At 39.1% G+C, this 24,429-nt stretch overlaps 2 protein-coding genes across 6 annotated transcripts in view; one reads left to right on the forward strand and one right to left on the reverse strand.

The window, feature by feature from the left end:
* greb1l (GREB1 like retinoic acid receptor coactivator) overlaps positions 1-5,266 on the forward strand; it is an 80,718-nt gene extending 75,452 nt beyond the window's left edge. For all 4 annotated transcript variants that reach the window (XM_052134446.1, XM_052134449.1, XM_052134448.1 and 1 more), the window contains 5 exons: positions 73-279; positions 565-706; positions 2,053-2,253; positions 2,503-2,641; positions 2,948-5,266. In XM_052134446.1, the coding sequence (XP_051990406.1) occupies positions 73-279; positions 565-706; positions 2,053-2,253; positions 2,503-2,641; positions 2,948-3,111 (853 nt within the window). In that variant the 3' untranslated portion in view covers positions 3,112-5,266. The remainder of the gene's footprint in view (positions 1-72; positions 280-564; positions 707-2,052; positions 2,254-2,502; positions 2,642-2,947) is intronic.
* Positions 5,267-14,273: 9,007 nt separating this feature from the next.
* The window catches only part of abhd3 (abhydrolase domain containing 3, phospholipase), a 47,174-nt gene continuing 37,018 nt past the window's right edge, over positions 14,274-24,429 (reverse strand). The window contains exon 9 of one of the 2 annotated variants that reach the window (XM_052135093.1): positions 14,274-21,289. In XM_052135093.1, the coding sequence (XP_051991053.1) occupies positions 21,108-21,289 (182 nt within the window). In that variant the 3' untranslated portion in view covers positions 14,274-21,107. Of the gene's footprint in view, positions 21,290-21,509; positions 21,604-24,429 lie in introns of those variants that run through there. The other variant, XM_052135094.1, reaches the window with a different exon arrangement.

The following is a 24,429-nucleotide window of genomic DNA, read 5'->3' on the forward strand; positions in this document are numbered from 1 at the left end:
TTTTTGGCAAGGGATTGTTTAATGGGAATGTTGTCGTTGTCTAATGTCCATGTCGTTCTGTTTCCGTCTCAGTGAGGAGATGAATGTGTCACTGAAGAGCGTCTTACAGAACATGGAGGCCACTCCAAAGGTCTCTCTGTATGCCATGTGTGGCCTGCGGAAATGGAGCAGTAGTTTGTCTTCTCAAGCTTCTTCAGTTCCTTTCTCTCGCTGTCACCTCCATGACCTCATCATGCTGAATGTTGACCTCACCCAGAACGTCCAGTATGACCTCAACCGGTGAGGATCAATGCTGGTTATTTTTTAAACTTCATGAAGTTCCACACAAGATGCTTTTTAAACAGTATTGTAAGAGTTCCCATGTATTCTGGACCTATGTAGGCTACTTTTCCTTCACTCTCCAGTCCAACAAATACAATTTATATAGTTTGAAGTTTTATAAAGAAATTCATATGCAGGCAAAAATGTATTCGGCTTTTGCAGCCAATTCAGTGTGTGTGTTTTCAATGATAGCAACAAGCCAAATCTATCTGTCTGAATGTACTTCTTTGTGTATTTTTGAAGGTTCACGTGTGAGGAAGTGGACTTTAACCTGAGGGCAAACAGCAGTGGTCTTCTGCTGTGTCGTTTCAATCACTTTAGCGTCATGAAGAAACACATTCCCATTGGAGGACACAAAGACTTCCTCATTACACCCAAACTCATGGTGAGCTCCATAATGTCCATTCAGAATGCAGTTACTTCATACACTTTAAACCTGTTTATATTACCTCCAAATGACCATCAAAACTCTAACATTAGCTTATTAGCATTGAGTTAATGCTGACTGTAATTGCATTATATATCCACCAGTAGGCGCTACTGAACTAGTCATTTGGATCAGCAAATTTTAAGATGATGTTTACACTCTTTAAAAAAAAGTATGTACTTTTAAAGAAATATATTTTTATTTTGTAAAAAAAAAAGAAAAATAAGAAAAAACATTTACATTCATAATATTTGCCTTTTTCTGTTAAATTACTTTCTCCTATCTCACATTAAAATGCATACACAACTAACTATAAGTAAGCAATTTATAAGTAAATTAAGTTGGTTTTGAGCGACCCGTGTCAAGAGACTCAACTAATGGCATGGGTTGGGGGCAGGACTATTTCTTTGTTTGACCAATGGCAGACAAGGGTTGACTCAGAAACCTGTTCTGAAAACAAAGTTTATTTTTGCAATTCTGTTCAGTTCTATCAGGAAGACTTGCAGACTTGAGTGAGATTTAAGATGACTTTTATTTGATGAATATAAAACAGAAAAGTAATGTCTCTCTTTGGGGTAGGCCCCGTCTGGCGGTCCGAAGAAGTTGTACTCGGAACCATAATATCCTCTGCCGGATATAGGGAGGCAGGGGCGAGGAGCCTACCCCCATGCAGGACGAGACTCAACTGGTGGTGGTGGGGTGGTGGAGGTTGCGTGTTAGCACACTGAAACCGCAATATGATAGATTGTGTGCAGACTTATAAAGCAACAGCTTACATGTGATTGGCTGGGAATTACCCAGCTAATGGTGCAATGATGTACAGCTGCTAGTCTTCCCGCTAGAATTGAAAAATCCGCTTACATTGGCGGCAATAGGGCTGAAATCACATACTTCAGCTTAAATGTGCAGAGACAACTATAGCTAAGCCATCCATAGGTTAATTCATAGTTTGTTTTGAGCGACCAGTCTCAAGAGAGACAAGAATGTTTACTCAACCAATGGCGTGAGTTGGGGGTTGGACCATCTCTTTGTTCAACCTACGGCAGACAAAGGGGCGTGATAACAATGTTTATTTTTGTAATTCCGTTCAGGTCACAAGTGGTGCATACATACATCAACTTTAATTACAATTGTAATTTGTAATGTGCAATTACAATAGGCTAAATTGGATACAGTGGGGCTTTTTTCACATTCCTGGGAGTGCTTGTATGTATACACCTAATAAACCAAAAAAGCTGCCATTTTTAGAAGCACACAACTCAGCAGAGTTTAAAAACCTTTCTTTTTCCCTATTTTTTCTGCAGAGGATGGAGACCCCAGTGCATGTCAGTGCGTCTCAGTATGTCTGTGCTCCAGACAGTGAACAAACTCTTCTGTCCGCACCGGCTCAGTTCTTGCTGGAGAAGTTTCTGCAGAGCTGCAGTCATCGACTCTTTCCTCTGGCCCTCTGTAACAGTGCCAATCCAGTGCTGTCCATTGACAGCTACCTCAACCTTGGCCCAGAGGTAACAGAAAATTCAGGCTTTCAACATCATACAGTAGTCTTACATTATTTTACTTTATTAAACTAAATATTTTTGGGCACAGTAATTGGTCATAGATATTTACCATTGAGATAGATAAAATCTTTTCAAATAGGTAATTTAAAATAATTTAGACGAATTTAGTGACTGAAGATGCAGTTTCATATTCTCTTTCTTAGTGTAATTGTCAAAAAGTTGTGTTCATGTATTGTGTTTTCTGTGTTATGACAGATTGAGGTTTGTTACGTGAGCTCTCGGCCTCACTCAGTGAATGTGGATCATCAGGAAGTGGTCTTCAGTGGGCTGGTGCTCTATCTGTGTGATTCATTTGTAGTTTCGAGTCTCCTGAAGGAGTTCAACTTTCTGAAAGGTGAGACCTTTGGAGCATCATGCACTACCAAATTTCCTCTGTTGTCATGGATAGTGGGCTGTTTTAATTCCTTGGATATAAAACAGAAGTATACAGATGAAGGATACTTTGGGCTTTAGGGTTAGGCTTGGCGCCATGGTGATACAATTCAACCTTTTCAGTCACTTACACTTGGGGGATATAGGGATCATTTCCGAGGGGAAAGTCCACCCCAGAACCCCCCTAGATCCGGCACTGTTAGAATACATTGTAAGCATGTTTTATTCAAGGATGTATACTCACCATTTCTTTCTCTCAATCTTGCAGGCGCCACATTGTGCGTGATCTGTCAAGACCGCAGCTCTCTTCGTCAAACTATTGTGCGTTTGGAACTGGAGGATGAGTGGCAGTTTCGTCTGCGAGACGAGTTTCAGACGGCCAACTGCAGTGAGGACAGGCCCCTATACTTCCTCACCGGCCGCCATATCTGAACACTGACAACTATAACACCTCCATTTCAGCTTTTTGGCCACAACATGGAGAAAATGCTATCCAGCATCAAGGGAGAATAAGACTTGAGACTGTACTGGAACATAGCTTTTCTATAAGGAGAATTCCTCCTAAAGGTTCATTCCCATGGGCTCGCCACTCAGCATTACCTCTGATAATGTTTTGAGGACAAAGACTCATTTTGGAAGAGCTTTGAGAACTTTGTTGATGATGTTTGCATGTCCTAACACTCAAGGACATTTTGAGATGTCTGACTGATTGTAAATGTTCTTATATGTCCTCTTTGGACACATGTATAATCTCAGGGTTTTTTTCTCTCAAGACAAGACTTACTACTGCTATTCATTTCATGTCTATTGCCTATTTCATATATTTCCTGATGCCATACACCAAAAACTTCTAAACTCCTTAAGCCGGAATCTCACCTACATAAGTTTGCACAGGTGCAGTTGCACAGCAGCACGTGTTGCTTAGGTGTGCATTCTTGCATACACTGGTCATGGTCGACTAGAACTAAATCCATCTAGCATTGTCAAGGTGAAATGACTTAAAATCCTCTAGAATCTTTTATCTTGCCAAAAATATTGCCAAATATAATCAAAAACACTGAATCCATGCTCCTGTGAGTAATCTGTTATCCAAGTATTTTCATTGGGTCAACAAAGTTTAATTACTGGTTGTTTTCATTTTTGACCTATAACAGCCAATGTGTGCCTATGTTCTTTATTCTTTGTAATGCTAGCTGGTCAAAAAATATATTAAAACTGCTCAAGGTGGTTTCCCTGATAGCACATGTACATCACTGGAATACCAGTGCCCAAAACCCTTCTAAAACCTTCAAACCAGACCAGCGTGGTGGTTAGCTAAGACTAGCAAGCCACTGTAGGCTAAGCTATTGAAACTTTTAAACATTTTTATTAAAGAGGGACATGCCTGATGATCTTATGCATATAACGTCACATTCCTAACAGCAACAGGTGAGATGTTTGTTTTGGATCTGCTTTCAGCATTCAAGATAGGTTATTGTCTCTACAGTTAGCCTCGTGTAATCATCATATTTTGCCAAAACATTCCTTATTTTGAAGTAGCTGGGAATGTTTGGAGTTGCACACTGTGAATGCCGCAAGTGAAATAATCCTGAAGAACTCACAATCCAAAACGCCACGCCAAAAGAGGCAGTGAACGGCGATTTTAATGGAAATGTGAAATCAAATCATCAAAACAGCAGCTAGCTTGCTAGCTAGTTAGCTTTTATAGCATGTTTGAGAAGATTAATTATCTCAACAGGGATATCTTGTGGCGTTTAGGACTTGTTGGATGTTTAAAGAAAAAGCTTTGTTTACATTTTAAGAAATGCCGATATTAATATATTTGACAAACTTTTTGTCACTTTGGATTTGGCTAGTTTTACAGAAAGGTCACTTTGAGCCATATGAATCACGGATAACCTGCAATTTTATTTTTCTTATGTCCATGGCACAAAGAGTCTACCTAGGATTTCCAATGTGTAGGATCCTGTAGTTTCTGTTTTGGGTGATTTATTTAACATGAAAAAAAATGATGTTTTTTCTTGAGGGATTGTTTTTTTTTGTTTTTTGTATTTATTGAAGAAGCTTCTTGGAGTGTTAATCATTTAAATATCTGGAAAGCTTAGCTATTGGTCAAGTCCTTGAATTAGTCACCTTTGCACACTTCCATTGATACTATGTATAGATGCTGTATTAGAAATGAACTAATGTAAACAAAAGATAGCATAACAAATATATGGTTTACATGCATTGCCAGTATCAACTGACTGGATTGTTTGTAATAAAAAACATCAGGTCCATTAGTGATACTGATTGTAATCATTGTAAGCCAAATGCCCACTTGACAACCTTAAGAATGTCTCATTTGTAGATAATTTGATGTGCACATAAATTATGCAATTTGCTTCTCACAATCGTTTCATCTTTTCTGTCAGCTGTGAATATTTGAAGTTTGTGTAGCACCAACCCATTTGAAATGTTCTACCTCATGATCTACTTGGCGACTTTGGTTTTGTAAACATGTGATTTCAGAAACATGTTCTTATTGTTATTGAGATAAGGAATGTAATAAAGTGTCATCAACAAACTACTGAATATGTGATTGTTAAAAACATCAGAAACATTTTCTCAAGCTCATAACTTCTAGGAATGTTCATAATTTTAAAGGAATGTCACATGTTTTCTAATGCAAGTTTAGCTCCATATATTATAGATATTTTTTCTTGGAATAGCTTTTGTAAAATAATCAATATTTAAGGAATATTCTGGGTTCAATACAAATTGCCTATACAACAAATAGTGAATGGGGACAATTTTCCTGAGAACCCCCCCACAATAATAATGAAAGATCCAATTATTCATAAATAATATTGCATGTTTTATTAATCCTTTTTATTTTTTTGCTAACTTTGTAAACATGTAATTCTGGTTTTGTCACTCACTTGTTTCACTTTAAAGTCTCATTTTATTCCACTAGATGGCAGCAAGCACTAGAAAAAGTTTTTTTCCCTATCACATTCATCACAATATAAAGATCTGAAATGTAGGTGGCTCTCTAATGCATTTTAGCCCACACAAACGTGCTCATCCTTCGTTGACGTGCTCATCAAATTTTCAGTTCAAGCTCCAACCTCATTGTTTCATTCAGCTCCGTTCTCATATCGGCCTCTGAGTGGACTAGAAGCTCAATCTAAGTGCCATTAGAAAGCTGAGATCCTCTCTTTTGTGATGATTTATATCATTTTTCCTGATGATTTGTTTTGTATGCTTTTCCTTCTGGATGGCATATCTTGTTCTTGACATCTAAGATATAACATTGGAATATTCAGCCAAGCAAGCTCACAGACAAGTAAAAAATGGCTAATACTTCATGACCTGTCCATTTATGTGCTAAGTGAAGGACTTTTAATTTAATATAAATATTTCTATCCCATTACCTCTAGGGGGTGCTAATTTTCAACGCAAATGTTTTGAATGTTTTTGACTTATTTTATTTTACGTGAAATGATTGTTATCTCTGAATTCCAATTCTATGCTTTCAAATGATACCTCATATGCCTGACTTGTGTATACAGAGACTTTAACGTTTTTAAGTGTAAACTTTTCATTGTAAGTGACTCACTGTAATCCTGATTATTGCTTTTTTTTTTAAGAAAAGATGGAATATGTCAACTATTATTTATGGTAATCAACATTATGCCACAAATGTCGATTGAGCTTGAATTATATAACTTGTATTGAATGTGGAATATTATTTAAAAATTGTGACAGGTCAAAGTAATTAACCTAGAAAAGACACTAGAAAGCTGATTTCGCCTAAACTTCAGGATCACAGTATGTTATGTTTGGTGTGCTTAGTGTTAGTTATATATTTGTTATATAAAAATTAACCTTGTATGCAGTAAACTCTGTCTTAATGTTGCGGGACTCTATAAAATGACAACACTGTTTAATGCTAATAAGGTGGTGTGGCACATTTTCATGTCATTGAGGTTGTCACGATATCCTTAAGATTACTATTTGGTGTTTGTGAAGTTAGGCCCTCCTTTGAAGTGTAAAATTAGAGTCCAAAATAAAACTGGCAGTCAGTGTTGTGATGCTTTGGTACATCCTTTTATAGCCAGAATAGCCCTGATGCCCTACTTAGATACCCAAACACACACAAACTCATACCATTTACTCACTTTGATCTGAGATCTGCAGTAGAGGATGTGCTTTGTTAGAGAAAGATGTACAGGCAAATACAAATGTTAATATACAGTATCACAGAAGAAACCTGTAACAAGGTGGGTGGGTGGCACAAAGGGAGCAGAGTAACAAGGCAAGGTCAGGGAAGCTTGAGACCAAAGCGGATCTGGATGGATGGAGAGCCAGGGCGACGCTGCAGGCTTAGAGGACCAAGCTGGAACCTGAGATTCAGAGGGCTGAGGTGGAGCTGGGGGCTCGGAAGACCGAGGAAACCAGAGCAGATTAGGCGGGCAGCTAGGACACAACCTCAAGGTGGGGACTGGTTCAGGAGGCCTGGGAGCGGCCGCAGGACAGGGATTGGGTCAGGCGGTGGAGCCGCTGTGGGAGGAATAGTCTCTGGGGTAGTGGGTGAAGCCACAGGAGGAATTGTCTCTGGGAGGGAAGAGTCCGAGGCAGGCTCAGGGCTGAGAGCCATGCAAGAGAATACAGGAGACGACTCGGGAACGACCTCCGTGGGCGGAGACTCGGGAACGACCTCCATGGGCATAGGCAGAGACTTGGGACAGAAGCCTTTCTTCTCCTCCGGATGGACGAGGCTGGCAACGCAGGCTCTGGGACAGACGAGGCTTCCTGCTCAATGGCCGTGGTCACTGGTGATTTGGGTAAAAAAAGTTCTTCATCAGTTATCAGTGGCAGATAATTCAACTTGGAGACCAGGGCCGTGAAGGACCTCAAGACCGGGGCCGTGGAATGCTTGGAAGCAATGAATCGCAGAAGGCTGGACTGTGACATGGCGTGGAGCGCATTCAGATGTGGCTGTGACATTGCGTGGAGCAGGCGGAGGCGTTTCTGTGGAAGGTGGAGCCGAAGATGCAGGTTTTGGTCCAGGGTTCCCGCCATAATCCACTGTATATAGGGAACCGCTAAGTTCCAGAGCCTTCTCCACATATTCGCCGAGCGTCCAGTGAGGATCAGCCGGAGGCATCAGTTCCCTCAGTGCAGTATTCAGACCGGCCCGGAAGAAAACCACCAGAGAGCGGCCTGGATAGTGCACTACATTTGCCAGCTCTAAAATCTCATGGACATGATCCTCAACTTGATCAGAATCAGAATCAGAATCAGCTTTATTGCCAAGTATGCTTACACATACAAGGAATTTGTCTTGGTGACAGGAGCTTCCAGTCTACAACAATACAAACAATACCAAAAACAGCAGCAAGTCATAGGTAATTAACACAAAAAAGAACACAAAATAAATAAGTATACATATACGTACATACACTCACCTTCATACATACACGTAGTGCAAATCTAATACAATCTGTTATATAAAGAACAAAAACAGTATATTATGTACAGAGCAATGTAAGTAATGGCAGAAGTGGATATGTTGGATAATATAAATTAAAATTAAACTGTGTATTGCACATAATTATTGCTCAATGGGGCAATTTAATTGTTCATTAGATGGATGGCCTGAGGGAAAAAACTGTTCCTGTGTCTGACGGTTCTGGTGTTCAGAGCTCTGAAGCGCCGGCCAGAAGGCAACAGTTCAAAAAGGTAGTGGGCAGGGTGAGTGGTGTCCAGAGTGATTTTACCAGCCTTTTTCCTCACTCTGGAAGTGTATAGTTCTTGAAGGGGGGGCAGGGGGCAACCAATAATCCTCTCAGCAGACCGAACTGTCCTTTGTAGTCTTCTGATGTCTGATTTCGTAGCTGCACCAAACCAGACAGTTATTGAAGTGCAGAGGACAGACTCAATGACTGCTGAGTAGAACTGTTTCAGCAGCACTGGTGGCAGGTTGAACTTCCTCAGCTGGCGAAGGAAGTACAACCTCTGCTGGGCCTTTTTCACAATGGAGTCGATGTGTATCTCCCACTTCAGGTCCTGTGAGATGGTAGTGCCCAGGAACCTGAATGACTCCACTGCTGCCACAGTGCTGTTTAGAATGGTGAGGGGGGACAATGTTGGGGTGTTCCTCCTAAAGTCCACAATCATCTCCACTGTTTTGAGCGTGTTCAGCTCCAGGTTGTTTTGACTGCACCAAAAAGCCAGCTGTTCAACCTCCTTTCTATATTCAGACTCATCATCGTCTCGGATGAGGCTGATGACAGTGGTGTCATCTGCGAACTTCAGGAGCCTGACAGAGGGGTCCTTGGTGGTGCAGTCATTGGTGTACAGGGAGAAGAGTAGTGGGGAGAGCACACATCCCTGGGGGGCAACAGTGCTGATGGTACAGGTGGTGGAAGTGAATTTTCCCTGCCTCACAAGCTGCTGCCTGTCCGTCAGAAAGCTGGTAATCCACTGACAGGTAGAGGTGGGAACAGGGAGTTGGTTTAACTTAGTCCGGAGTATATCTGGTATGATTGTGTTGAAAGCCGAGCTGAAGTCCACAAAAAGGATCATTACATATGTCCCTGGTCTGTCCAGATGTTGCAGGATATGATGCAAACCCATGTTGACTGCATCATCCACAGACCTGTTTGCTCGATAAGCAAATTGAGGGGGGTCCAGAAAGGGTCCAGTGATGTCCTTCAGGTGGGCCAACACCAGTCTCTCAAATGACTTCATGACCACAGATGTCAGGGCGACAGGTCTATAGTCATTAAGTCCTGTGATTTTAGGTTTCTTAGGGACGGGGATAATAACGGAGCGTTTGAAGCAGCATGGGACTTCACACTACTCCAGTGATCTATTGAAGATCTGAGTGAAGATGGGGGCCAGTTGGTTGATGGTCCCCTTGTTGAAGGAGCAGAATTCTGACAGCCACTAGATCCATTTTAGGTCAGCCTTTCTGTAACGAGGCAGGTGAGGATGGAGGATCTAAATGCAGCTTTTTAATGGAAGCAAATGATGAACAAGGTAACTCAGAATAAAATGGAAACAAACCACTGGGAAATGGGTACAGAATATGAAGATAAATGTATCAACTGACAAAATAACCAGTTGAAACAAGGGCTTAAATTCACAAGGGAAAACAAGGAACACCTGGGGAAACAATCAGGGAGAACTAATCATGAAATAAAACTACAAAAGGACTACAAAACAAACAGGAAACAGGAATGTGGGAACTAAACAAGAATTTCAACATAAAAGCGAGGAAATGGCCCATGTCACTATGCTAGGGTGTTGTTGGTGCTTGCCAAGGCATAATCTTTAAAAGATACTACATATATAAAGTAATATTTAAAAGTTTACTAGTCTGGACTAGTCTGGATGAGATGAGATGAAAAAAGTAAGGACATTTTGGCAAACTTCAGCCAAATAAATCCACAAAATGTCAGTATGAAGCTCTTCTGAAAAAGAGAAGCTCTTGGAACTGAACTGGTAAACTAAGAACTGTGTCAGTTGAAGTCTGTTTCATCACTGCATTCATGTAAGTGAATTATTCTCACATCGTTCACACAGTATATTTGTGTACACATTTAAACCGTAAGAGTTGCTTTAATGATTTCACGCCAAGAACCAAGTGACCGTGCATATCATTTGAATGCCATAAATACTTATAATAAAACAGTTTTCAAAGTCTTAACAGATTATACAGTACATATACACTCACCTAAAGGATTATTAGGAACACCTGTTCAATTTCTCATTAATGCAATTATCTAATCAACCAATCACATGGCAGTTGCTTCAATGCATTTAGGGGTGTGGTCCTGGTCAAGACAATCTCCTGAACTCCAAACTGAATGTCAGAATGGGAAAGAAAGGTCATTTAAGCAATTTTGAGCGTGGCATGGTTGTTGGTGCCAGACGGGCCGGTCTGAGTATTTCACAATCTGCTCAGTTACTGGGATTTTCACGCACAGCCATTTCTAGGGTTTACAAAGAATGGTGTGAAAAGGAAAAACATCCAGTATGCGGCAGTCCTGTGGGCCGAAAATGCCTTGTTGATGCTAGAGGTCAGAGGAGAATGGGCTGACTGATTCAAGCTGATAGAAGAGCAACTTTGCCTGAAATAACCACTCGTTACAACCGAGGTATGCAGCAAAGCATTTGTGAAGCCACAATACGCACAACCTTGAGGCGAATGGGCTACAACAGCAGAAGACCCCACCGGGTACCGCTCATCTCCACTACAAATAGGAAAAAGATGCTACAATTTGCAAGAGGTCACCAAAATTGGACAGTTGAAGACTGGAAAAATGTTGCCTGGTCTGATGAGTCTTGATTTCTGTTGAGACATTCAGATGGTAGAGTCAGAATTTGGCGTAAACAGAATGAGAACATGGATCCATTGTGCCTTGTTACCACTGTGCAGGCTGGTGGTGGTGGTGTAATAGTGTGGGGGATGTTTTCTTGGCACACTTTAGGCCCCTTAGTGCCAACTGGGCATCGTTTAAATGCCACGGCCTACCTGAGCATTGTTTCTGACCATGTCCATCCCTTTATGGCCACCATGTACCCATCCTCTGATGGCTACTTCCAGCAGGATAATGCACCATGTCACAAAGCTCGAATCATTTCAAATTGGTTTCTTGAACATGACAATGAGTTCACTGTACTAAAATGGCCACAGTCACCAGATCTCAACCCAATAGAGCATCTTTGGGATGTGATGGAACGGGAGCTTCGTGCCCTGGATGTGCATCCCACAAATCTCCATCAACTGCAAGATGCTATCCTATCAATATGGGTCAACATTTCTAAAGAATACTTTCAGCACCTTGTTGAATCAATGCCACGTAGAATTAAGGCAGTTCTGAAGGCGAAAGGGGGTCAAACACAGTATTAGTATGGTGTTCCTAATAATCCTTTAGGTGAGTGTACATCACAATGCAGTCCTTTTCCAAGGTCATGTCCCTGTGAGCGTTTCATTATTTATATATGATTTGTGAGAATATTGTTCGTACATTTTTTGCAAATAGCTTATCAATTACTGTAAACCAACATTTGGTCTCAAAGTAGATAACCTAGCCCCTACTGTGTGATCATAGAAACTGTGGTTCCCAAAGCATTGGCAGTTACATGCGTAATATAAAGACTAAATCTGTAACCCTGTTAATAAAAAAATTTATTTTCATTTTATTAGGAGCATTACCTAGAATTTGATTCATGTTTATTTTATTATATTCACTTAATGTCCATTGTAATAAAATAACAAATCACACAAATAAAGGTTTTGAACTATATTTTGACGTGAAACATTTTGATAAAATGGCAATTTTCATATAAAGTAAACATAAAATAAAACCAACCTGGGTAGCGTTCCCCAAAAGCCAATGGTCTCTACAGTCAACTTAAGCTTGCAATGCTTCTGAGAAATACAGCTCTGGTCTTATACATTCAAAACAATGATTTCTGCCACTTCATTAAAATGATTAAAATCACAACTTGTGTTCTATCCATTTAAACTAGTAAAATGGAAGTTTACTTAAACCATTTGAGTTGGGAATACATGAATAGTTTTTGTGTTGTTATACTGCTTCATGTGCTTTCAGAATTATCCTACTTCACACTTTTGAAGTGGATATTGAGAGTGCAGCACGTTCAAGTGCTTTGTTGTCGGAAAGAATAGGAAAAATGGACGACACCATGTTCATTCATACATATTTCTTGAGGAACTTTTATTTTCACAGCACAATACATATAACTCCGCTTGCTGATGATAATGGAATTTTGGTCAAATACAAGCTATTTTCACAGTGTTAAAATGTACAACATGCACCAAATGGTTGCTGATATACATAAATGAATATGACCGAAATGGCAAGCGCTAAAAATTAGCTGTCATTCTCTAGAGAAACCGTACTCTCCTCTGCCATGTCGAAAGTTAAAGTGTCCTCCCAGTTTCTGTGATGTTGTAGTTTTTGGGGTTACCATTATGGTGAAGAGTGGAGCTTGAGCTAATGATGAGGACAGGTAAATGTTGCACATGATTTCTCACTTGATTGAGCAAATGCTATGCTAACCAAAGCATAGGCTCTAAAACTACACTCTGTAGAGCTTCTAACTAGCACATGTTTAGCATGCTAATATTCACTCTGACTAAATCGTTCATTTAGAAATAAAATACCTTTATTTGTGTTACACTGAAGTACTTGAAAGTTCTTTCAACACAAAGTGCTTTATTTTCATGAGTGCACTTTGTGCTACGACGTGTGCAAAGTCTTATCCAATTTTCATGAGAGCGCTAATTCTAAGTGCAATTTTTTGCCAGTGTAAAGCGCAAGTGGGCGTGGGTGAGTTTTTGTACTGTCTGTGGGTGTATGTGCGCAAACTGTGGGTGTGTTGTATTGTAATATAGTGGCACCAGGTGCAATTTGATATTTTCCTGAGAGATAGGAAATTGCGCTAAGATGTTTCAAAAGCACGTCTTATCTCAGAGCAAAGTCCAAACTCTGTTCATGCATTTGCAGTTTGGAGATTCCACCAGCAGGTGGTAATAAAGTTTATGGCCAAACTTTTCCACCTGTTGTTGATATACAAGTCAATACAAAAGGGGCCAAATAATAAATAATAAGACTTCTTAATAGTAATTTCTCTATAATTTAAGGGAGCACAAATCCAAATCCTGACAAAAAGTTTTTTTCCATGCGTATAAATGGAGCGTGTCACTTTCATAGAAATATGCCTGAATGTAAATCCATATTTCTATTCTTCTATTTCATTGCATAGAGTCTATTTACACTGCCAACTTCATATGAATGTGATGTCTTTGTTTATATTGCTGGTGCTTGAGCAAATGGACTATATAATAGGATGCAGTCAGTCTGGAGAATATCCTTCAAATTGAACTTGACCCAGCCCATTAGCGATTTGCGAACGCAATTTCACCAAAGCCACTTAAGCCTAGAATTGATCGGGGCCATGCTCATTGAGTTTGCATGTGTGACTTAAGGCATAGCACTGCGCTTAGCGCTAATGCTCTTAAAATAGGGCCCAAAGTGTTTGTGAAGAGATTACATCTTAAAATGTTAAATAAAAACTCATTTCAAACACAAGGAACCACTGTCCATGACTGAATCAAGTTCTGTCAAAGATGCTAAATAATTTGTACATGACGTGACCCACTAGAGGCACAACAACAACAACTTTTATTCCCTTTCACACACTTTATTATGAATAAAAACAGCAGAATATCATGTTACAAACAATATATTGCCTTTTACTTCAGTAGTTTTCTCATGAGCTACTTTAACTTTTACTTGACTAAATTTCCATAAAGGGATTTTACTTTTCTCAAGCATGACAATTATGTACTTTATGTACTTTAACAGTGTGACCTAATTTATTAATGAATTTGTATTGCCTAATCAATGCTTTACTCATCTGCCACAAAAATACAGTACCTTTTAATATGAATTATAATACTAATATATATATATATATATATATATATATATATATATATATATATATATATATATATATATATATATATATATTATACAGTATTTAAAGTTCTTTGAATTAGTATGAATTATTTTTGATTGTGGGTCTTTCTAAGCAAATATTGACATATTCGATTAATCGGCATATCATGTAATTAATTTGATTAATACATTTGAATAGATTGATAACCCTCATATAGGTTTAGGGTATAGGGAGGAAGGTTTTATTGATTTAAAACTCAATAAAGCATTAAACTTTAAAAAATCTGTTTAGGGTAAAATGTAACTCGCTTTTAGCGCCACACAGTGGACACTTAACCTCGGAACTGTCACGATACGTGTAAGGAACAATATATATAATTTCCAAAAATTTTGCCACAGTCCTGTAATTTTCATGAGATCAGGCTGGGAAAAAAACAGCGCGTATTTATTTGATTTGACTTCCCGATGTGGACAAACAACATTTTATGAAGGTTTTTTAATAACAAAAAGCGCCATGCATCATCTGATGTTAGACTGTCGGCCTTTAAAGGTTTAGGGAAGAACATCACATATTATGAAATTATTGCCATTTAACAAACATATAAAAAAGGCAAAACTGTACGGTTAAATTCCATAATTTATTTAAGACCACAAATGCACTTATAATCCAAACATTTACATGTGCATACATTTTTCCTACATAGACTATCTTGTATTAAATTCTTATTGCTGCACATGTTAAATAATACACAATCCTTTTATAAATCTATAAAAGGAAAGACATCATGGAAAAATATATCTGTTGTGCTACAGGTTATGCGATGCATGTTGTTCGTACGGTTAGTCAAGACACTTAAAACAGTGACACATGCTACTCAGAAAGGGGATGGATCGAAAGCAAAGAAGAAAGCCTCTTTTATCCAAAGCGCTGAAAGTTAGAGCGTAATATGAAGCAGCAATAAGCTTATTTAAACAGACAGGTCGATACAACACATGGCTGGGCAGTTTCATAGGTTTAGTCTAGTGCCATCATATCATTCTTCTAACTGAACCCAGGAACCTGCCCACAGTTGGTTGACAAAGAGCTTCCTCATAAAAGTGTTTACATTGTACAGATTGCAACAGCAGACATACTACATCCTTCATAAAGCGTTCTCACACAATTACTGCTCCTATTCTCTCTCTCTCTCTCTCTCTCTCTCTCTCTCTCTCATGTAACTAATAATTAAGGAGCAGTTGGTAGTATTTCATGGCAACTTTACATAAAGCACCAAATAACCCAGACTTAAACTTCAGAAATATTTTCAATGTTTAGCAGTCAATGTACTGGACAGCACTAGCTCAAGTCATTTTCACATATTAATTCACAGAATCCTTGAAGCCACGTCCATCCAGTTCAAAAAAGCACACTTCACTTTTGGGACTGCACAGGTTTGGTGCGTTTAACTAAAAATAGCTCAATTTTTACATTCCTAGTCATAGACTGTGATTAAATTGCAATGTTGAACTAGTCAGTGTCAATATAGCAGTTATGAATGGCAAAAAGTGCATGCGTACATTCTTGAGAAAATAAAAGCACTGTGATAGAGTAGATACAATGTATTTTTTCTTCATTTTTTTTTTTTTTTTGCCTTAAAACATGTACTACAAGAAAACACCAATAAAAAAAGAAGTGAGGTGGGCTGGTTAGTTCCTGAGGGCTATAAATCTACAGACTGACATTTAGGAGACATGAAAGAAACACCAAGTTATTGAAGGGTTAGAATTAGACATGGGGATGACTATCTACTTAAACTGGCCTTATATATTTCAGTGTATTGTTAAAAAAGACAGTAATAGCTATTGTATAAGGGACTAAACATATAAGGTCTTGGAGCAACACATGTCAATCGCTGAAGTTCACTGGCTGTTGCCATTGGTTGACAGGATGAACCATGATTAAACGTTCATGTTTACACACTGTAAGTATGTAAAAGTGCAGCCGAACAATGACCTCTCAGCTTGCACATGGTGTCATTATGTAGATTGTTATTAGTCTTTGATTTTGAAAAATGTAATTAGAATCCAAATGCACAAATGCCCTTCTGTACTTTTGCCTGCAATCAGTTTCCTTCAGCTGCTCCCATTAGGAGTCACCACAGCAGACCATCCGTGATCCCCACAGGTTTTATGCCAGATGCCCCTCCTGATGCAACCCCCAACTCAAACCTACAGGGCAATTTAGAGTCTCCAATTCACTTAAAGTAATAGTTCACCCAAAAATGAACATTTGCTGATAATTTACTTAACCTCAGGTTTCTTTCTTCATCAAAACAGAATTTAAGATTTTTAGGAGGCCTCCTCCTTTAAACAATGCAAGTGAATGTATTTTGACTGTCCAAAATGCATATATAGGGTACATCAAAATAATCCACACGACTCCAGTCGACAAATAAAGTTCTTCTGAGCTCAGGTGGTAGAGCAGGTTGGCCACTAATCGCAGGGTTGGCGGTTCGATTCCTGGCCCACATGACTCCACATGCCGAAGTGTCCTTGGGCAAGACACTGAACCCCAAGTTGCACCCAATGGCAGGCTAGCGCCTTACATGGCAGCTCTGCCATCATTGGTGTGTGAGTGTGTGTGTGTGTGTGTGTGTGAATGGGTGAATGAGTCCCAGTGTAAAGTGCTTTAAACCACTAAGGTTAAAAAATAGCTATATAAGTGCAGACCATTTACCATTATATAATTTTTTTAATTTTATGTGATGCGCGCTAATGAGAGGGATGATGTAAGCTTGTTGGTAAGGTCACGCATCACGTGGAGGATGAGGCAGGAAGCGTGTCAATGATTACAAGAGAAACTTGCATTACAAACCTTAACAGTCCAAAATAATGTATTAATTAACACAATGTCGGAGGTTTTTGATTTTACAAGAGAAGAGGAGATGGAGATTTGCGCCCAACCCTACCTATTTGAGCCTGAATACACGATGAGGAACCGAGGGAGATGGAGGAGGCTGCAGCAGCTGCGCAATCGCAAGTCTCGGGGAGGCGGATATCTATGGAGACATGGTAGTGCACATGTAGTAAATGCCAACCAATGCCAACAGAGGCAGATAGCCTGTGCTGCCACGATTGGACCATAGCAATCCCACCATTGGAAACAATTAGCGAGGCAGCCGTTGAGAACACTCCTACCCCTAGCTGCATAACCGAACATAATGGTTTTCCACCATTACTGCGCCCTTGCATTTTGGAGGTGTTTTTCAGTTTGCCACGAATAAACTGGAAGCACCGTCCGAGGCCAGAATGGCACCCTATCAGTAGAGTAAGTATCAAGTTTTCTTTGTTACTATATAGAAATATATAGGCTATATGACAAAGTTTTCACACATACTGGAGTTCGCTGGAAAACAGCACAGGCACAGCAGATTAATTCAGATATCGACCCTTTGTTTCTTTCAATGGTCTGAAATCATCAGGGGTAAAATGTTCACTGCACACCCTCCAATATTTGAGAGAATGTAGGGGTGTACTGATATCCAGGTTCAGCGCAATAAGCCAGAGCTTCATTCGCTCATGATCATGTATATGCAATCGCTAAAAGTTTATATTTTTCCCAGCGTGCATTTTCTTTGGGGTTTCTGAAGGTTGAAGCATCCAGGATACACATGCCAAACAACCATTTTGAACAATACACTTATACAAATACAAATCTACAGCAAAGACAATTCAACTTTTGTACAGCGCTCCTCTTGTAAACCATTACGTGTTTCCTGCCTCCACGCGCGACCATACCAACGAGCTTGTACGGAGGCGAACATTTGTAGTTAAAAAGTATATAAGTATTGTTTTGTTTCTAAAAATAATCAATCGTTTGGGCTCAGAATAACTTTATTTGTCGACTGGTGTCTGGAAACCAGAGAAAACCCACACAAACACAGGGGGAACATGCAAACTCCACACAGAAAGCCCAGTTGAGCTGGGACTCGACCTTCTTGCTGTGGGGCACACCACTGAGCCACCATACTGCCTAACCTAACCCTGATCATTTAAATTATACACTAGTGAAATTTGACAAGATGATAGGAATAGGTTAATAAAAGTAAAGAAAATTACGTCTACTTTAAGGACCATTAAGATTTGATTTGCATTAAGCCCAAATGCTTTGCTACTATACTTGAGTACATATTTCGAATATATCTACTCTATTATAGAATATGTTACGTTTCTCCAGACCATTTAGTTACTTTTGCGACTGAACACCGCAAATGGAAACTGCATTCGGATCTGTAATAGTGATGTAATATTAGAGCCCCACCACTAGGGGAAGCCTTCAAAGTTAGCAAAACATTACACGACTCAAGCTCGTCTCCTTTGATGTTTTGAGTAGGCGAGTGGTCTGCGGCAAGAAGTCTCCGAGACTAGTCTCAGACTCTATGACAAATTTCAAGCCAGCTTGATATCTAGATATCTTGTCGTCAATGTGCGCACTGTCCCGACGAGCAAGAGACCGACATTGAACAACAGTCAATTATATATAGTGAGAGTGCAAGAAGAGAGCAAGGTATTGAGAAGCAGCAGACAAAAGATTATTTAAAAATAAAATAATACTTCACGCACATCTCACTACTTGCTGTCACATCATTATTTTCAAAAGTTTAAAAAAATAATAATATTACGTTTCTGTGTGAATCAGCACAAATAAACGTCATGAGCCACTCGTTCATGTTTGCTGACATGCTATCGTGAATAAACTGTGCAAGTTTATGAATGAATTCTGTTATCGTAATTTTAAGATGCATTTTGGACGATCCGTTTGAAACGGGACGAAGCTAAACAGGATTGTAACAGGATTCGAACCGTTTTGAGATTTGTCTTCACACATTGAGAGGTGGTCAAAAACGCTTGCGACCACATTGAGCTCATAGTGCCACAGCAGGGGAGCACAGCCTAATAAAATAGGAGTTAAAAGGAAATAACTGGCTTGATTAGGACATTTTGAAAAAAGCGAATACATGTACATACACAAGAACTTCACGAAATTCTTCAGTGTGTCTGATATCAACATGCAGAAACACACATATGAGAACAACCACACAGTAGAAGTTCAGATAATATATGTATTCCAATAAAATAATGGAGAATTCTGTTCTAAGCATATGTTTGCGCTAATTTAAATGCAAGTATAATTAAGAGTGTGCCATTGTTTGGCGATATCATATCAGGTTCTATGGTGTACACATGGCCTCAGTCAGAGCCTAACGGTCGTGTAGTCAATACACCCAGTCTTCTATCAGTCTTGTAGTGTGCACACTAGCGCACTTGAACACAGTCGCAGGGAGCTGACTGCAAGTCGTGTAGAGTCGTGTCAGCCCTACACTGGCAAGGAGACCAGAGGACATTTTGTTTATGGATGTCTTTGGAGGAGATGCTTCAGTATGCTGAATAAATAGCTTTTTTGAGGACAAGCTCGAGAACAGCTCGTCTCAAGTCCACTAATCTTCAACATGTTTTACACTAAACAATCCTTTTGGAGTGTGGAGTTTACTACAGTACGATAAAATTGTCGATTTCTAAAATAAGTCATGGACAGTTTTGTAACAGATATGTGTCAGTTTACAGCTCTCCCCGTACATTTGTATGGTACCCGCAAAATGTGATTTACTACCGTAACATTCTGAAGGCATTTCATTGACGTCAGGGCCATTATATGATTGGCTTAGAAGACTCACGTGATCCAAGTTGACCGTTATGCTCTCTCTTATGGTGGAGACGCAAAGATTGGTATGTCCTTATTTAAAAGAATCTAAATTGTATTGATTCTTTTGAACTGGTCAAATCGATTCAAAAAGTGGACTGAACGATTCATATAGCAAATTGATTCCCGAATCTGAATCAAAATCTTGAGGGGAACCCCAGTCAATGTTTGTTGTGTCACAATGTCCATGTGTGTTTTAATCAGTTTTGTCTTGTACATTATGAAAAAGCTGTCAAATACTGCTAATGTTATGTGTTATATGATTTGTTCAAGTCTCTCGCCTTTCCTCGAGAACTGTTCATAAGTGTAATATTTAGCTATATGTAAGTCATGTCGGTGCCACTTACATTTAATCAAAGTACCTTGTGCATGAAACAATAATGACCCAATGCACTCGTAAAAATGTTTGCAAAACCCAATTAACCTGAAAGAATTAACTTAACAATTAACTTAACTTAAAGCCATCTAATTGTACTTGATATTTAAGTACATTTAATATCAGTTACTTTAATACTTTTACTTAAGTATCTCATGAGCTACTAACACTTTTACATGTGAGTATGACGATTATGTACTTTATACAACAGCATGACCTAACTTGAATTAAAGTGTCTGGACAATGATGACTTTCTATCCTGTATCACAGTAAAGAATGTAAATACTGTAACTCTGCAAAAATGTTAATGGTCCTAAAATGGGCTTCATTTTCTTTATGCAATATCTAAAGTCTTATATTTTTCTTTTGATATTGGGGTGAAATATGATGCATAGGTTTTATCATGAGATTCATCTGAGAATTTTTCCTAATCTATAGTTTTAAGTCTTTTTTGGACTTTGCACTAATAATTGAAGGCATTGATGAATGTAAAGCGATGTCATGCAATAACAATGGATTGATTCAGTGTTCCCTATATGGAACTATTCAAACATTATCAAGAGAGTCATACACAAAAAAGCTCCATATGTAAATTAAGAAACAAATAAGTGCACTAGTGAATGGATGTATGAACTGAAAATAATCATTTCTGTTCCATGAATGTAAGACAAAGAGATTTACTTAGGACCATAAAAATAAATAAAGACATAATTGAATAAACAAAACAATGGCTCTTTAAGTGAACCTGTGCCCTTCAAGAATGTCTAATTTTGGAAATGTATCAGGATTTTTTGCACATGGCTATTGAGGGAATGGAAGGAGGGGGTCAGTGGAGGTCAGTTAGACTGCTGCCGTTTTCAAAGATGGCCTTGGTAAACTGGCGGAAAACTCGGTCCATGTAGGTGTTCTGCCGTGGCCACAGCCCCTCCAGGAAGCCGATGTGGCCGCCATGGCAAGTAATGAGGAGAGCCACGTTGGGGTTTTGCTTCACTGCCTCTACTGGAAATGCTGAAGAAGGAAGATTATTGGTTGAAGATCGAGTCCCTTAAATTACATGGATGGAGTAAATTTATGATGGGATTTTTAATTGGCTAAGAGTTGAATAAGCAAATTTATGGCAAAACACTGGATTCTAATGATAAAAGTAACATAAAACATAATAAAATGGTCTATATTAGTGGTTCACAGCCTTTTTGACTCCGAAGCCCCTCGTTGTCCAAGACAATATTGAAATTGTCAAATTCAAATAAATTAATTTTTCTGATTCCAGAAGTTTCAAGAACTGTATGTTCTTCAATAAAAACAGTTGTTGAAGGGAGTTGCTGGATTAAAATAAAATAAAACATATTGTGTCAGTTTACATAATATACATCTTCATTTTTATTATTTTTTAGGATTAGATTTATTATAGCAATTTGGATTATTAACTTATTTTAAATTTAAGTCCTCTACCAAAAAAAAAAAACCTTAAGAGAAAATACATTAATATTGAGATATATATCTAAAATATTGTTAATTATAATAGATTAAACCAGGGGTCCCCAAACTACGGCCCGCGGGCCGAATACGGCCCGCCCCCACATTTGGACCGGCCCTCTGAACAATGCCATGCAGAGAAATATTTTTACAATTTAATTTTAAATATGTTTTAATCATATCATATTTGTATTTGATAATACATATTGGCTTTCAAAATAAAATTTCCCTTAGTTATAATTATTAAAGTAGCCAAATTATTTGTTAGATTCACCCGGATTAACGTTCCATTGTGATCTAGCGTGTGCACGCGATCCAGCAAGAAAATTTAAAGTGACAACAAAATGGCCAAACGGTTGGGAAAGAGAAAAGTTGATTCAGAATGCAGGGTATTTAACCAAAAGTGGACAAGTGATTATTTTTTTGTTCAATGCAAAGAAATGGCTGTTTCCCTCATCTGTCAAGAAACAGTCTCCGTGTTCAAAGAATACAATCTGCGCCGACACTATGAAACCCGCCACAGAGACAAGTAGGCTATGCGAGTTTACAAGGCCAAATGAGAGCAAAAAGTGGACTATCTGCTCAGCAAAATACGTTTGTACGGCAAACCCAGTTGAACCAGTCATCCATTCGAGCTAGCTTTCAGGTAGCTAAACTGATTGCAACCTGCGGTAGGCCATTCAGTGATGGTGAGTTCATAAAGAAATGTATGAATGCTGTTGCGGAGGAGGTGTGCCTCGATAAGAAAGACGTCTTAAATGCGGTGAGTCTGTCCGCAAGTACAATCACCAGACGAATTGAAGAAATGGGGTATAATGGGGTATAATGACGTGCAGAATATGCCCAGCTGAAGGAAAAAGTGAAAGAATTTTTTTTGCATTAGCGCTGGATGAAAGTAATGACGTGCAGGACACGGCACAGCTGCTCATTTTTCTTCACGGAGTTAGCTCAAACTTTGAAGTGTCCGAGGAGCTGGCAGCCCTAAAAAGTCTCAAAGGTACTACGACAGGGGAGGATATTTTTGGTAAAGTGTGCCAAACGATAGAAGAGTTGGATCTAGACTGGTCTAAGCTGGCCAGCGTCACGACTGACGGAGCTCCTAGTATGGTTGGCGCGTCAAGGGGACTGATAGGACGCATGAATAGAGAAATGGAGGAAAGAGGTCTCATGCCCCCTTTACAAGTACACTGCCTAATTCACCAGCAAGCACTGTGCTGCAAAGTTCTGAAGTGGGAATCGATTATGAAAGTGGTGGTGTCATGTATAAACTTCATCAGAGCAAACGGACTTAAACACAGGCAGTTCCAAGTCTTTCTGTCCGAGCTAGAGTCTTCTCACGGAGATGTCCGATGGTTAAGCCGGGGCAGAGTTTTGAGGCGTTTTTACGAGCTGCTACCCGAAATCAATGTTTTTCTTCTGACAAAGGGCAAAACTGTCCCAGAACTGATCGACACAAAATGGAAATGGGACCTCGCCTTTTTAACAGATGTGACAGAAATGTTGAATGGCCTCAACGTGCAGCTCCAAGGCAAGGGGAAACTAATATGTGACATGTATTCCCACATAAAAGCATTTGAGGTGAAACTAGCACTGCTTGTGGGACAAGTGCAAAAGCAAGACTTCACCCATCTCCCTGTTACCCAAAGCCTCTCAGCTGAGAAACCAGTGGTCCCATTCCCGGCTGAAAAGTCAGTGGAAGCGCTGGAAATGCTGAAGGCGGAGTTTGATGTGCGATTCCGTGAGCTACATGTTCATGCTAAAGAAATCCGCCTTTTTCAGAACCCTTTTGCTGCTGACATTGACGAAGCCCTGCCTTCTTATCAGTTTGAGTTGGCTGAGTTACAGAACTGTGATGTTCTGAAAGACGCGTTTAAGCCCAACAGTCTCATTGAATTCTATACTGCCCTCCCTAACGAGACCTACCCAAACATCAGAAGGAATGCAATGAAGATGTCCACACTTTTTGGCACATATATCTGTGAGCAAACCTTTTCACGCATGAAACTGATGAAAAATCCGATGAGATCAAGACTCACTGATGAACATTTGCATCAGTCTTTGAGACTGGCTGTGACAGGAATCTGACATTGGACTTCTCACCAGCCAGAAACAAGCCCATAGTTCACACTGATTAGCCTAATACGCATGAGTAAGTAAATAATTTGATTTCAATAGCAATGAATATGAAAAAATGTCATTACGATAGTAATAATGCTCTTTTAATAGGCTATATATCACTTGATATGTATAGTGCATAAATAATAAATTAATCTAGCATTAGGAGGCATAATACTGTAAATCCATTTAAATTCATAATAAAATCTCCACAATAAATCACTCCGGCCCATGCCATTTTCTGTTAGACTACGGCCCTCCATTATAGAAAGGAAAAATGATGTGGCCCTCATAGAAAAAAGTTTGGGGACCCCTGGATTAAACGTTTTAATTATACAATGTAAAAAGTGGTAACCTGCAACTGCTTCTAAAGTGATTTCTACTAACACTTAAAATATGTTTTGTTTGTGTAACCTAATGTATTCAAGTTGATTCAGTGATGTTAAACATTATTTTTGACTTGGATTTTTTTAGATGTTACCACATGAAGCACATTTGGACCCACTTTATTTTAAAAGTATGTATCAATGTACTTATTATAAACATATGTGGTGTTA

The sequence above is a fragment of the Xyrauchen texanus genome, chromosome 9, assembly GCF_025860055.1.
Source record: "Xyrauchen texanus isolate HMW12.3.18 chromosome 9, RBS_HiC_50CHRs, whole genome shotgun sequence".
In the NCBI taxonomy this organism is placed as follows: domain Eukaryota; kingdom Metazoa; phylum Chordata; class Actinopteri; order Cypriniformes; family Catostomidae; genus Xyrauchen; species Xyrauchen texanus.